The sequence below is a fragment of the Actinia tenebrosa genome, unplaced genomic scaffold, assembly GCF_029948245.1.
Source record: "Actinia tenebrosa isolate PJP-AT-01 unplaced genomic scaffold, QUT_ActTen_1.0 PGA_scaffold17__23_contigs__length_9995812, whole genome shotgun sequence".
NCBI lineage: Eukaryota > Metazoa > Cnidaria > Anthozoa > Actiniaria > Actiniidae > Actinia > Actinia tenebrosa.
The window spans coordinates 943,493-957,015 of record NW_028292577.1 but is presented as its reverse complement, the minus strand read 5'-3'; the positions used below and the strand labels follow the sequence as shown (position 1 = coordinate 957,015).

Sequence of the window (13,523 nt, the reverse complement as noted above, 5' to 3'; positions counted from 1 at the left end):
CAATCCCCTACCCACCCAAGAAAGGGAATTGGTCGGGTAATACCACTCAAAAGACTAAGACTGACCAGAGTCATTCCCAGTCATGTTATAGATATGGACACTAGTTAATTAGATGTTAAAGGCTGGGGTTTTGAATCAGTTTCCTACACAGCTTTGTCTGTAACACAATGCATTTTTGACTCTTGCTCGAGGCATCGAATTATATTACTCTGTAAGCTGGCTCAACCATCCAAGGCTGAATAACTGGGTATAACTGCCATAAGTGGTTTGCTCCTCAGCTGTTAAATTTCCATTTCATTTTCAGAAAAGGACAATTAGATGTCCTATATCACAGGTTTTTCAACCTTAACACTGGCTATTACAGAAAAAACCTCAGGATTTACAACTTGGATTTATCAGTTTATCATACACAAAGATTTCAAGGGATGTTATACCTGACCCCAAAATTTCCATGGGTGGGGGATGTCATAACCAACCACACAGAACTGTAGAGTTCCTCCATTGGTTAAGGGAAATTTAAATCTTATTTGTTATACAATTGTACCCTGGAACAGATTCTCCTCCTGATTTCCAGAATTTGCAGAGAAAAACCTTCCAAGTACAAGAGAGAACAAACAAACAACTATAACCCACTCAGGTTTTAACACAAAATCCATGACCAGTGGTGAGCCACAATGTTAAGATTCAGGTTTTGAGGGCAGATAATGATAAATAAATTATTGTTCACAATGATTTTGCATTGAATTTGTGAAACAAAATTTTCTTCAGGTTAAGTTAAATCAATACCAAAGAAAACAATGTCCAGTTTTGTCATTCAACGAAAACCAAACAAACAAGATGAAAGCTTAATGATAAATTTGGATATTATTCAACTATTCTGGAGCTAAAGGAAATAGACCTACACTATATTTTCTATGTTTTAGGAGTACGACTGTTCAAGTTACATCCCCACTATTGTGTCCTCTCTTGTACTGCAGATAACAACGAAATAATATTTGGTCTAAAATTGGAAAATAAAAATACACATACACAAATCATGATGACTCACTAAATGCAACCAAAATTCTTAATTTTGTTCAACAAATTAAGAAGTTTGGTATCCTTTATTTCAATTTTAAACTTTAATTTTTTCATAACTGAAAAAAAACACATCCAAAATGGATTGGCTTTACTGTGCTGCATGCTGGACCATTGTCACTTAGTCAAAGTTTTTTGACTTCTCTGTAGTGAGATTTGCTGCTGCAATCACAAATTGCTTGCAATTTTACTGGCCAAATGTATTGCAGGGAAATGTGGAAAGCTGGTATATGGTGTAAAATTGGTTTCTTTGTTTTCATGTTTAGTGGCAAAAGATATATTAAAATAGAGTAGGTATTTTAGCGAGGAAAATGGAAAAATCATTTTTTTGTGGTAAAATGTCGACGTCAGCTCTATTTAAGCACAAACATTTGAGGTAAGCGATAATGGTAGTAATACAACTCAGTCGCATAGCAGAATGTTTGGCATGGATGCCTGCAAGATTCATGCACAACTTGCAATCAAAATGCTTGGGCGAGAATGCGAGTTATCCAAACTCGTGACTCGGGAATCTTCACTTGAGGTATGAGTAGCTTGATCGCATGATTTGGAAGAGCCAAAACAGTATTTCCTCCAAGTTCTTCCAACTTTCCCAGTTACTTTCAATGATCATGGTCGTTAGTTCACAAGGATGTCTCGTTTCAGACTTTCTAGCGTCCACGAGGGCATTCTCGAAATCATTTTTGCTTGAATCGCTGTACATGTTGTAGATGGGGGATGGAAAAGGGGTACAAGTAGAGAGAACGTAGCTACAAAGTAGCCTACACAGTCTTCCATTTCCATCAGAAAATGGATGTAAGTCTAAAAGTTCGAATACTAGCCAAGCAACACTCTTAAAAATGCCCTGCAGTTTTTCAACTTCGTCTGTTTTACTCATAGAGTCCGTGAAAAGAGAGTTAAATCTGTCCAACAGTAAACAAACTGCTTCTTGCATGTCGTCTGGTTGTTGGTAATGATACGTTTCTCCTCGGAATAGAGTTACTCGAGGATTATTACTGTAAGACCCTGCTTTAGTATAGCATTCCTTCCTTCGAATATTTCTCAGAATAATCTTATTTACTTGTCTAAGCATCGACTCCTCTAGCAAACCACGATCAATGTCTTCCGCTTCGCTTTGCAAATACAAATAAGCATCTCTAAGATTAACAGTTTCTTGTTCCTCGAACGATAATGACTGATTACCTTTAGACAAAACTCCTTCAGGTCTTCCCAGAAACTTTTCTATTTCATCTACAGATATTGTAACCCGTGTTCTTCCTCGACATTGCAGTGATAAAAGAATTTTGCCTCCAACCGTCGTTTGATGTCGTCACAAGTCTCAGTGTCTCTTCTCGACTCCCATCTCTGCCGTATTTGGACGATTTCTTTTATCATTTTTCGCGTGGAAGGAGCTTGGGTGGTGTTCTTTCTCCATGGTGGGTTTTCTCCTGCTTCGAAATCAATAAGATCTGCTACAGTTGATCTAAATACCTGCTTTTTCAGCGCCATTTTTGAGCGACCAGATTCGGGTTCGGAACAAAGCTACGACGCGACTTAGGAATTCCATCCCGTGAGACATTGCGCGAAGCAATTAATACGACGTCATAAGTTATTTTGGTTCAGTGATCATAGTCAATGTCAAAGCCTTTTTGATGGTTAATTTCCGGCTAACACATAATGTTTTTAATGTTGTCAGATCACTTTATAAATTGTGAAACAACTCAGAAAATTGCTAAAAACTTAAAACATGAAAGTCATAAGGTCCCTTTTCTGAAGGACTGCTTGTTAAGGCTCTTAGCATTGTTTGTTAGCAGAGATCAGCCTGGGGCCTGACAAATAATGCTCCAAAAAAAATGTCATACATGTTTAATAGTTTATACGAGGAAATACATCATTTTCTATTGATAATAATAATTATTATTATAAAAACAAATTCATATTAGTGCTGACTCTATTATAGCACCATTTCAGGAAGCTCTCTGGTGCTTTACGTACATGAATTTAAGAAAGAATTTAAACATTACATTGTTAAAAGCAAATATTCTATCCTTATGTCCCTTTGAGGGGCCTAGAATATGACATGAAACATTGAAAATAAATTTAGGATTTAGGAAGATCAAGTATATTACATTAATGTCCTTTTTGATTCCGAAATCAATGCTACACTTAATCAAAATATGGATCAAAAGCACTTTCATAATGGTGCATTTTAATATGGTGGCCCTGAAGTGACATCAACCATCTGCTTTCTTTATTTGACCTTTCATTCTATATTTCCACTTATGTAGACAGGTTGTATAGGTAGAAAGTTAGGTGGACAGTTACATAGACAGGTGGGCAGTTAGGTAGACAGTTATGTAGACAGTTAGGTGGAGTGTTATGAGACAGTTAGATGGACAGTTAGGTGGACAATTACGTCGAAAGTTACATCAACAGTTAGTACATACACAGTTACATCAACATTTAGGTGGACAATTACGTCAACAATTAGGTGAACAGTTACATTGACAGTTATGTAAACAGTTATGTAAACAGTAAGGTGGACAGTTGGGCTACCTGTGTTTAAAATGGTTAATATCCCCTCTATCAACTATGGCTGTACAAACCATGTGTACCTGGTGAATGCTGGCAGATAGCAATCCTAATTGGCAACTGTCAACCTAAAAAAGCTGAGTGCCCTTGGTAAAAAAAATAAAGCTCATTTTGAAACATGATGTAACTGTCCACCTAAATGTCAACGTAACTGTCACCTAACTATCTACCTAACTGTCGATGTAAATGTCCACATAACTGTCCACCTACCTTTCTACATAAGTGGCAATATAGATCGAAAGGTCAAATGAAAAAAGCACATGGTTGATGTCACTTCAGGGCCACCGTATTTGAACCATATTTGACTCCTTTGCCTCCTAATGAGGGGTGGGAGGTATATAGTTCCACTTTTAGGAATCCTTCTAAGCCTGGTACACCCCTCGAGGGGTATAGGCCATCAACAACATCTGAACGCCAACTTTTCAGGAATACATAGTTAAATCTCTTTCATGAATTCATCCCATGTCCTCCAGCAGGACTCGAGGATCATTGTGGCTAATTCCTCAGGATGCCTTGTTTTAGATTTTCTTGCATCCACTAATACTTGTTCATAGTTGTCTTTACATGGTTTACGGCAGGAAGAATGATCATTATTTTCCCTTTCCTCACAAGCATGGTAAATGGGACATGGAAACATGGTGAGACCACAGGACGACAACACATAATAACAAAAAGACCTAAAAAGTCGACCATTTCCATTCCCAAATGGATGCAGGTCAAGGATTTCAAAAAGAAACCAGGCTAGGCTTTTAATTATACCTTCGAGCTTTTCTCTTTCGTCAATGATGCGAGTGGAATCAAAGAAAAGGGAGTTAAAGCGATCCAGAACCAGATCAACCGCCTGGGTCATTTCGTCAATATCTAGGTACCATGGGTACCTATACTCTTCTCCCTTATAAGTTGTATTTCTGGGCCGGGTGCTGAATTCTCCTGGTTGTGTTTTGTCTTTCTTTATCTTCATACCGTGAACAGCAATTTTGTGAGCCTCTTGAACCATGGACTTTTCAATAAGCCCACAATTGCTATCCAGCGGATTTTCGTCCCTCCTTTGTTCCTCCATGAAGTTGTCAAAAAACTCGAGTAACTTCCCTATGTTCGTTGATTCAATTTGCTTCTTCTCCCGTTCTGATTCCTTCAAAGGATCAGTATTAATGTCACAATACTTCTCCCTAAACCTTTTTTGGAAGTCTTCAATGCGATCTGCTTGTGCTTCATTTATCAAAGCACTCCAACTCGTTTTGAAGTCGATGATTTGATCAATCATTTCTTGAGCCGACGGAATGCCTTCTTCCTGATTCCTCCATGAAGGAGGGTCTAAAAAATCGTACTTAATTAAGTCTGATACTGTTGATTTGAAAGGATTTTCCAATTCCATCTCAGGAGCTTCTGTACATGAGAAGGTAATCCTGGTGGTGTTCCAAAATAAAGTTGCAAGACAGCAGTTTGAACAATCCCGCTGAGAATCACCCAATAAAAAGCTTTCTTATATTTTCGATAAAATGGAAATCATCAACCAATCATAGTTAGTGTAAGATAAATGTAAACAAAGTCACTATCCTCCCCTCCCCTCCCCTCCCTCCCCTACAAATACCCCGCAGTCACGCAAGACCTGCCGGGAAACAAAGATGGCTACCTTAGAGGAGGCTATTTGTAATGTTCGGCAGTTAGAAACCATCATTTTGATACCAACTTTGAAGATAGCAAGGCTTTTATAACCTGTATAAGCAAGTATTTAGAAGAAGCTGATGTACACGAGGGCTTGGTAGGTGTGACAGCTTATTTATACTTCCGACTAAGAAATTCCTTGTCGAAATCTAGCTTATCTTTCACATTAATAATCTCTAGTTAAGTTAATTGTGCTGCAAATTTGTCTGTAAAACTGTCTCGTTGTTGTTTAGATAGGGCAGATAGCTTGAACTCTCTGGATGATACAAATGCCAGAAGTGATTTTGAAGAACAGTTATTTCCTGAACTCCCCAGAGCTCGAAGAACCAACTATCGTGTTATTTAATCTTTCTTTCGTCTATTTACTTCGCTTCTTAATAAACAATTTTCTAACACTTCAGTACCTTGGGATAGATTTGACATTTGAAATGATGAAAGTGTCAATTTAATAAAAGTACCTAGTTTTGCTTTTAAAAACAATCTTATGCATACTTACTGTATATATTCTAAATCATATGGATTGGATTTGATCCGTAGATCGAATTATTAGAGGAAGGAGATAAATATGCTGTGATCCTGTATACATGGAGGTGTTGCTCAAGGGCTGTCCCATCTGTAAGTAATACAATACAGCTACATAGAGAAAGCAATATTTTCCAACATTTGTTACTTCACTTTGGTGTTCATTAGTGCATTGTTATGACATAATTATTGTACATTGAGGGCTTCATCGATGGACCCCTTACAGCATATTTCCAGTGCATTACCAAATTGAGGACAAAATGAAAGAGATTTACTCTCTTGAGAATTTAATTTCATTGCGTCGACTTTCAAACTGAGCAGTTTTGAGATTTGCTTTAAGGGGTCTACAGATTACAAAAGTTAAATAAGTGTGAGTAATCACATATCATTGTGCAAAAAAATTAGACGTGTATTCAAGACATCTTCTTTATAGTCTCAGTATCAGGCCACATTTGTTTCCTACTTAGAAATACTGCACTTATTTTCATTTGTGAACATACTTCTAGTTTCTTTAGATTTACTGTGATTCCCAGTCATATGCGACCAACTAGACCTTCATCACAAACAAAAAGTTGAGTTTTGGTGGACATCAACCATTGAAAAATGTCTAAGGATTCTGACTCCAAATGTCAACGCTTGACTGCAAAGCTATCAATATTGAATAAGCGTTTTGCAACAAATAGTCACATGACTGACCCTACACACATAAGGAGAGACGTTTTGTCAAAATGAACACAAGAAATTGGAAGAACACCTCAATATTAGTAAGAAGTTTTTGCTTATAATGTTGACTATAGTAGCAATGACATTAAATATAAAATATTCGATTTTGTATTTAATGCCATTTCTCCTGTGTTCCATGTCACAAGCTGAAACTTTGCTTCTTAGTAATATCGAGGTGCTTTTTCCATTTCTGGTGTTCATTTTGACACAACATGTCTTTTTACTGGGGGACATCATGTGGACATCACTCGATCCCCTCCCACCCCAGAAAGGGAATTGGTCTGGTCATCCACTCAAAAGACTAAGACTGACCAGAGTCATTCCCAGATCAGGTATAGATATGGACACTAGCTAATTAGATTTTAAAGGCTGGGGTTTTGGATCAGTTTCCTACACAGCTTTGGCTGTAACACAATGCATTTTTGACTCTTGCTCGAGGCATCGAATTATATTACTCTGTAAGCTGGCTCAACCAATCCCAAGGCTGAATAACAGCATTGATTTCTGCAGCCATAAGTGGTTTGCTCCTCAGCTGTTAAATTTCTATTTCATTTTCAGAAAATGATAATCAGATGTCCTATATCGCAGATTCTTCAACCTTAACACTGGCTATTACAGAAAAAACCTCAGGATTTTCAACTTGGCTTTATCAGTTTATCATGCACAAAGACTTCAAGGGATTTCATACCTGCCCCACAATTTCTATGAGTGGGAGATGTCATAACCAACCACACAAAACTGTAGAGTGGGAAAATTTAAATCTTATTTGTTAGACAACTGCACCCTGGAACAGATTCTCCTGATTTCCAAAAGTTGCAGAGAAAAAGCTTCCAAGTACAAGAGAGAACAAACACACAACTGTACCCACACATAGCAGGTTTTAACACAAAATCCATGACCAGTGGTGAGCCACAATGTTAAGATTCAGGTTTTGAGGGCAGATAATAATGAATAAATTGTTCACAATGATTTTGCATTGAATTTGTGAAACACAATTTTCTTCAGGTTAAGTTAAATCAATACCAAAGAAAACAATGTCCAGTTTTGTCATTCAACGAAAACCAAACAAACAAGATGAAAGCTTAATGATAAATTTGGATATCATTCAACTATTCTGGAGCTAAAGGAAATAGACCTACACTATATTTTCTATGTTTTAGGAGTACGACTGTTCAAGTTACATCCCCACTATTGTGTCCTCTCTTGTACTGCAGATAAACAAAAGAAATAATACTTGATCTAAAATTGGAAAATAAAAATTAAACTCATCGACAAATGAGTTGGGGTTAGGTACCAGGGCGAGCTCGGGTTGCGACAGATCGTGTCCCCGCTGGAAGGTAACCATGGCAACCGGGGCCACAGCTCACCACCGGTACCTGTCACACTGAGATTCAGTGGAGTATATACTCACCTGTAGAGAACCTATTAGCAGAGGAGGGAGGGTGGGAGAAAAACTCTTGGTGCAAATCCACCAGCACTGCAAACACGGCAAGTAAGCCCCTGATAATGCCCTGGGTCCCTCCCGCACATTGTTGGGAAGACCGCTGAGCAGCATGCATTGTCTCGATTTTAACTTCGCCTAAATTTCATTTAGCCACATTACACATACACAAATCATGATGACTCACTAAATGCAACCAAAATTCTTAATTATCCTTTATTTCAATTTTAAACTTTAAATTTGTCATAACTGAAAAAAAAAACATCCAAAATGGATTGGCTTTACTGTGCTGCATGCTGGACCATTGTCACTTAGTCAAAGTTTTTTGACTTCTCTGTAGTGAGATTTGCTGCTGCAATCACAAATCGCTTGCAATTTTATTGGCCGAATGTATTGCAGGGAAATGTGGAAAGCTGGTATATGGTGTAAAATTGGTTTCTTTGCAAGCATGACATGGTAATGTGACAATCAAATACACAGACACTTTCTTTAATAGAGTAGGTATTTTAGTGAGGAAAATGGAAAAACATTTCTTGTGGTAAAATGTCAACGTCAGCTCTATTAAGCATTCTTAAAAAAAGGTGTCAAGAATTTGAGGTAAGTGATAATGGTAGTAATACAACTCAGTCGCATAGCAGAATGTTTGGCATGGATGCCTGCAAGATTCACGCACAACTTGCAATCAAAATGCTTGGGCGAGAATGCGAGTTATCCAAACTCGTGACTCGGGAATCTTCACTTGAGGTATGAGTAGCTTGATCGCATGATTTGGAAGAGCCAAAACAGTATTTCTCCAAGTTCTTCCAACTTTCCCAGTTACTTTCAATGATCATGGTCGTTAGTTCACAAGGATGTCTCGTTTCAGACTTTCTGGCGTCCACGAGGGCATTCTCGAAATCATTTTTGCTTGAATCGCTGTACATGTTGTAGATGGGGGATGGAAAAGGGGTACAAGTAGAGAGAACGTAGCTACAAAGTAGCCTACACAGTCTTCCATTTCCATCAGAAAATGGATGTAAGTCTAAAAGTTCGAATACTAGCCAAGCAACACTCTTAAAAATGCCCTGCAGTTTTTCAACTTCGTCTGTTTTACTCATAGAGTCCGTGAAAAGAGAGTTAAATCTGTCCAACAGTAAACAAACTGCTTCTTGCATGTCGTCTGGTTGTTGGTAATGATACGTTTCTCCTCGGAATAGAGTTACTCGAGGATTATTACTGTAAGACCCTGCTTTAGTATAGCATTCCTTCCTTCGAATATTTCTCAGAATAATCTTATTTACTTGTCTAAGCATCGACTCCTCTAGCAAACCACGATATTCAATGTCTTCCGCTTCGCTTTGCAAATACAAATAAGCATCTCTAAGATTAACAGTTTCTTGTTCCTCGAACGATAATGACTGATTACCTTTAGACAAAACTCCTTCAAGTCTTCCCAGAAACTTTTCTATTTCATCTACAGATTGTAACCCGTGTTCTTCCTCGACATTGCAGTGATAAAAGAATTTTGCCTCCAACCGTCGTTTGATGTCGTCACAAGTCTCAGTGTCTCTTCTCGACTCCCATCTCTGCCGTATTTGGACGATTTCTTCTATCATATTTCGCGTAGAAGGAGGTTGGGTGGAGTTCTTTCTCCATGGTGGGTTTTCTCCTGCTTCAAAATCAATAAGATCTGCTACAGTTGATCTAAATACTTGCTTTTTCAGCGCCATTTTTGAGCGACCAGATTCGGGTTCGGAACAAAGCTAAGACGCGACTTAGGAATTCCATCCCGTGAGACATTGCGCGAAGCAATTAATACGACGTCATAAGTTATTTTGGTTCAGTCACAGGTAGCCCAAGTTTGGTTTCTGTGGTGTCATGTAAGTGTAAGGAAATGTATGGGGATTTCTAATTAAGACTTCTCTTATTACTTACTGGGGAGGGAAAAAATCTTAAAACGGGCTAAATTCAAAAGATAACCACACAGAACGAAAGAAGTGTTATTTCTCAATGATCGGGTAAAATTTCGAGGCTTTATTCACAGGCTAACCACTCTAATACATGAAGGAAATACTAAATGGTGTCTTGTCTTTGTCTTTTTATTCGCGCGCGCTATCGATTTTTTGTCATCTCATCTACCCCCCTTGGTAACAATTTTGTTTTTCTACTATACAATATACTAACGACACCGCTGCAAAACGTCTGCGCATGCGCGAGTTTATATATTTCAAAATGGCGGATCGCGTGCTTCGAATCAGTAATGCACCTATGTCTGAACGGCTTTTCTCATTGGTTCGCAGCGATCGTGTGGTTGCGGGGGTTGTAGCCAATGGCGTTGCTTCTTTCATCGTAATTCGTAATTCCCTGCTGTTAGTTTGTTTCCCGCGCGTCGTGTCACGTTTGAATCTGCTGAAACTACTCACTTGCGAATTATTATTGCTCTATTTTGAGTTTTTATCTAGATAACCGTCGTATAGACCTCTTAGTATCGTATATTTTCAAAATAGCTTTGAATTTAGATTTAGTTGGATTGCATCGTTTAACGGCTGAAAGGCAATTTGCCTCGCGAGCAATTTTCTCACTGGCACGCGAGGCAGAAAACTCACCGTTTGCGGGTAGATTTCGAATGTTTTAACTTCTCGCGAGGCGCTGAGTCAATTTTCTCTCTTACTTGAAAATTTTGAACTCGCATGACGAAAATTGCAACGTTTGCGGAGGACGTGAACGTTTTGCTCGCCTGATTTTTCACCACAGCCAATCATAAGCGCCCGTTTTGTCACGTGATGACCTCAAAATCAAAACAAACATGGCGGCGCCAGTGGTAGAACTGCAACAAGAAGAGAAATTGGTTGAACTCTGGCCGGATTATCCTTGTTTGTACGATGTTCGGTCTACTGATTTTAAAAATCGTACTCTCAGAGAGGCCAGCATAAGTGAGCTGGAAAGGAAAGTGAACCAGTCAGGTAAGATAAAGCGCCTTAAAAACGTAATGTCACTATAAGTTCAATCGGCGATAAACGATTTTGATAAATCATTCGGCATAAAGCAATCGCATATACAGCTTTGATTAATAAAATGCTTATGTTTTTGTGGAAAATTATAGTCCTTATTAATGTTATATAACATGTTGAAATATAGAAATATGAATAAACTTTTGTGATTTTTATACAATTAATTCAGAGAAGTTATAATGATGACATTTTTGAACGCCATATCAATCATTTATATAAATGTCTGAACTTAAAACACCAAAAAATATGTTTCTTTTTTTTTATCATGGAGCCCTTTGAAAGCTGAACGATCTGCAGTGACATTGAAATAATATATTATCATAATAATCTTAGATTTGTTGAATAATTTATATATTTTTAACATATAAAATTCATGTAAAATCCTTCCCTTTTTATTCAGCTGAATGGATCAAGAGGAAGCTTAGGTCATTGAGAAACACCTACGCTAGATTACGAGCAATAAGCAAAAGTGGGAGTGCAAGAAAACCTGCCTCACCACGGAACCAGTGGTTGAAGTACAAACTGCAATTTCTGGAGCCTTTTGTAGCAACAAGGGGCAACAGTATTGATTCTGTAAGTAATGAGTTTATTCATGCAGGTAGATATATATATATATATATATCATTAAAGTAATATATTTTACTTTTGTTCCAGCTATCTACCCCAAGTACATCGTCAGCAGATGCATCATTTAATGATTCCGAAGGTGAAGAGGAAGAGGAAGAATTTGCTGATTCTGGAAACTGCAATTATACAGGCAGTTCAAGTGAGCCTCTTAAAAAAAGATTGAAGGTCAATAAAACGCCCAAGAAAAAAAATGATGAAGAAGAACTAAAGCTAATAAAGCAAATAGCAGAATCAGCCATCCAGCAGCCAAAAACTCCGGGTCGGTGTCCACTGGTAGAACGAAGCTTGGGATTGGGCAAAATAACGAAAACAAAGAAAGCATGGATTATGGTGAACAATGTGTATTGTTCCACATGTGAGCTGCGTTCTTTGCTTTATCTCCACAATGAATCACCATTCATTGTTTGTTCATCCACTCCCAGGCTTCGTTCTGCCTGTTGTGTGTTACCCAATACTCCTGATAAATTTGAGCTCTTTGGACAGTATGTCAGTGCATCCATTAAAGAATTCGACGACACGACAAGACATATTGTTCAGCATAGAATCAGCAGCATCATATTTGAAGCCCAGATGGGTATGAGACAACCCCAACCTCATACACCTGCAAGCACATCTTAGTCAGATGATACATTTTTTCATTCAGTTTAATAGCGACTTGTAAATATTAAACATCACTGTAGTGTGGGATACCTCTTAAAAGCTTTTAAAAATGTCCAAAATAACATTTCCATTTTCTATATTTATATATTTTAAATCACTCCATTTCAGAAAGGTTGTTATATTTCTATAACATTTATATTTAATATTATAATGAAAATGCAAACAAATTAGCTTAATATATGTAATAATAGTAATATTATCTTATATATATATATATATGTATATAATATCTTAATATATAATAGATATTATCTCAACTGCATCTTTTGTAAAAAGTATTTATTAGGGGTATTTCCCAGGTATAAGTTGAAAATACACTTAGAATCAGTAAATAGATTCTAAATAATGATTATTGAATGTTTGTAATCAATGAATATTACATGACTGTATATTATTTTTTTACATCAACCATGAAAAAAATTATGATTAAAAATTTCAAGTTTTTACCTTAAGGCACCTCATGCTGATTGAGTCCTTCATATACTACAATACAGCTTTCTAGAACAATGTCAAATATTGTTCTCTCCCTATCTTGAATTGATATGTCATCATTATCAACATAAAGAACTATGTAATTATAGATATGGGCATTCTCATTGCTTCTTGTACAATTAAATTATATAATTATTCATGCACACTGGTTCATACTACGGATCTCACCGAACAATGACAGCTAGCTAATCATTAAAAAATTCATGTGGCTACCACGCCCACCTTTGTTTACCGACACACCTACATTTGTATCATACACAGGAAAAAAATATTGATTCCCAATCTAGAGGGGAAAAATGGCAGATCACAGGGATTTTTTCTAGGTATATTTGGAAAGTGGTACCAAACTCATTCATGGGGCACAAAATCCCATTAATTTCCTTTAAATCCAATTATGATACAAAATTGGGAATCACAAATTACTTTTTTTCTTATCATAAGTTTGAATATCCTAGAAATATATCAATTTGTCATTCATCATGGGTATTAGTCAAGTAACAAGACACTATTAAATGCATAAAATTCTTGATATCCATTGAAGTATTCGCTAAAATCAACAGTGAGGCTTACAAAGGTAGGCATGTCAGTAAACAAAAGTGGGCGTGGTAGCAACATGAATTTTCCTAATGACCTGTCATTGTCCAGTGAGATCTGTAGCAATATTTTTTCACTTTCTTGAAGAAGGAATCTTATATATTGCTCCATGAAATTTGATATATAATATCGATCTGCTTCTGTATCTCATGAGACCATTA

General features: G+C 37.2%; 2 protein-coding genes and 1 long non-coding RNA gene across 3 annotated transcripts; 2 read left to right on the top strand and 1 right to left on the bottom strand.

The window, feature by feature from the left end:
- Window positions 1-1,034: 1,034 nt before the first annotated feature.
- LOC116287353 (uncharacterized) lies at window positions 1,035-2,386 on the bottom strand (the record flags this gene model as incomplete). Its single annotated transcript, XM_031694024.2, has 1 exon — window positions 1,035-2,386. A coding segment is annotated over one exon (795 nt), but the record flags the coding sequence as incomplete, so codon positions are not given.
- Window positions 2,387-5,251: 2,865 nt separating this feature from the next.
- Window positions 5,252-7,527, top strand: LOC148910170 (uncharacterized). The gene is made up of 3 exons (XR_016120026.1): window positions 5,252-5,410; window positions 5,851-5,928; window positions 7,117-7,527. It is a non-coding gene; the product is annotated as an uncharacterized LOC148910170 (long non-coding RNA).
- Window positions 7,528-10,217: 2,690 nt separating this feature from the next.
- Window positions 10,218-12,457, top strand: LOC116301494 (uncharacterized). Its single transcript, XM_031710565.2, has 3 exons — window positions 10,218-10,941; window positions 11,390-11,562; window positions 11,644-12,457. The coding sequence occupies exons 1-3, from the start codon at window positions 10,785-10,787 to the stop codon at window positions 12,232-12,234; spliced, it is 921 nt and encodes a 306-aa protein (XP_031566425.2). The 5' UTR covers window positions 10,218-10,784; the 3' UTR covers window positions 12,235-12,457.
- Window positions 12,458-13,523: the final 1,066 nt, after the last annotated feature.

Excerpts from the sequence above, each read along its gene's own strand:
- LOC116301494 (XM_031710565.2), top strand. The coding sequence starts at position 10,785 with ATGGCGGCGCCAGTGGTAGAACTGCAACAAGAAGAGAAATTGGTTGAA. Across the intron at positions 10,942-11,389 it reads AAGGAAAGTGAACCAGTCAG|CTGAATGGATCAAGAGGAAG; the intron begins GTAAGATAAAGC and ends CTTTTTATTCAG. Across the intron at positions 11,563-11,643 it reads GGGGCAACAGTATTGATTCT|CTATCTACCCCAAGTACATC; the intron begins GTAAGTAATGAG and ends CTTTTGTTCCAG.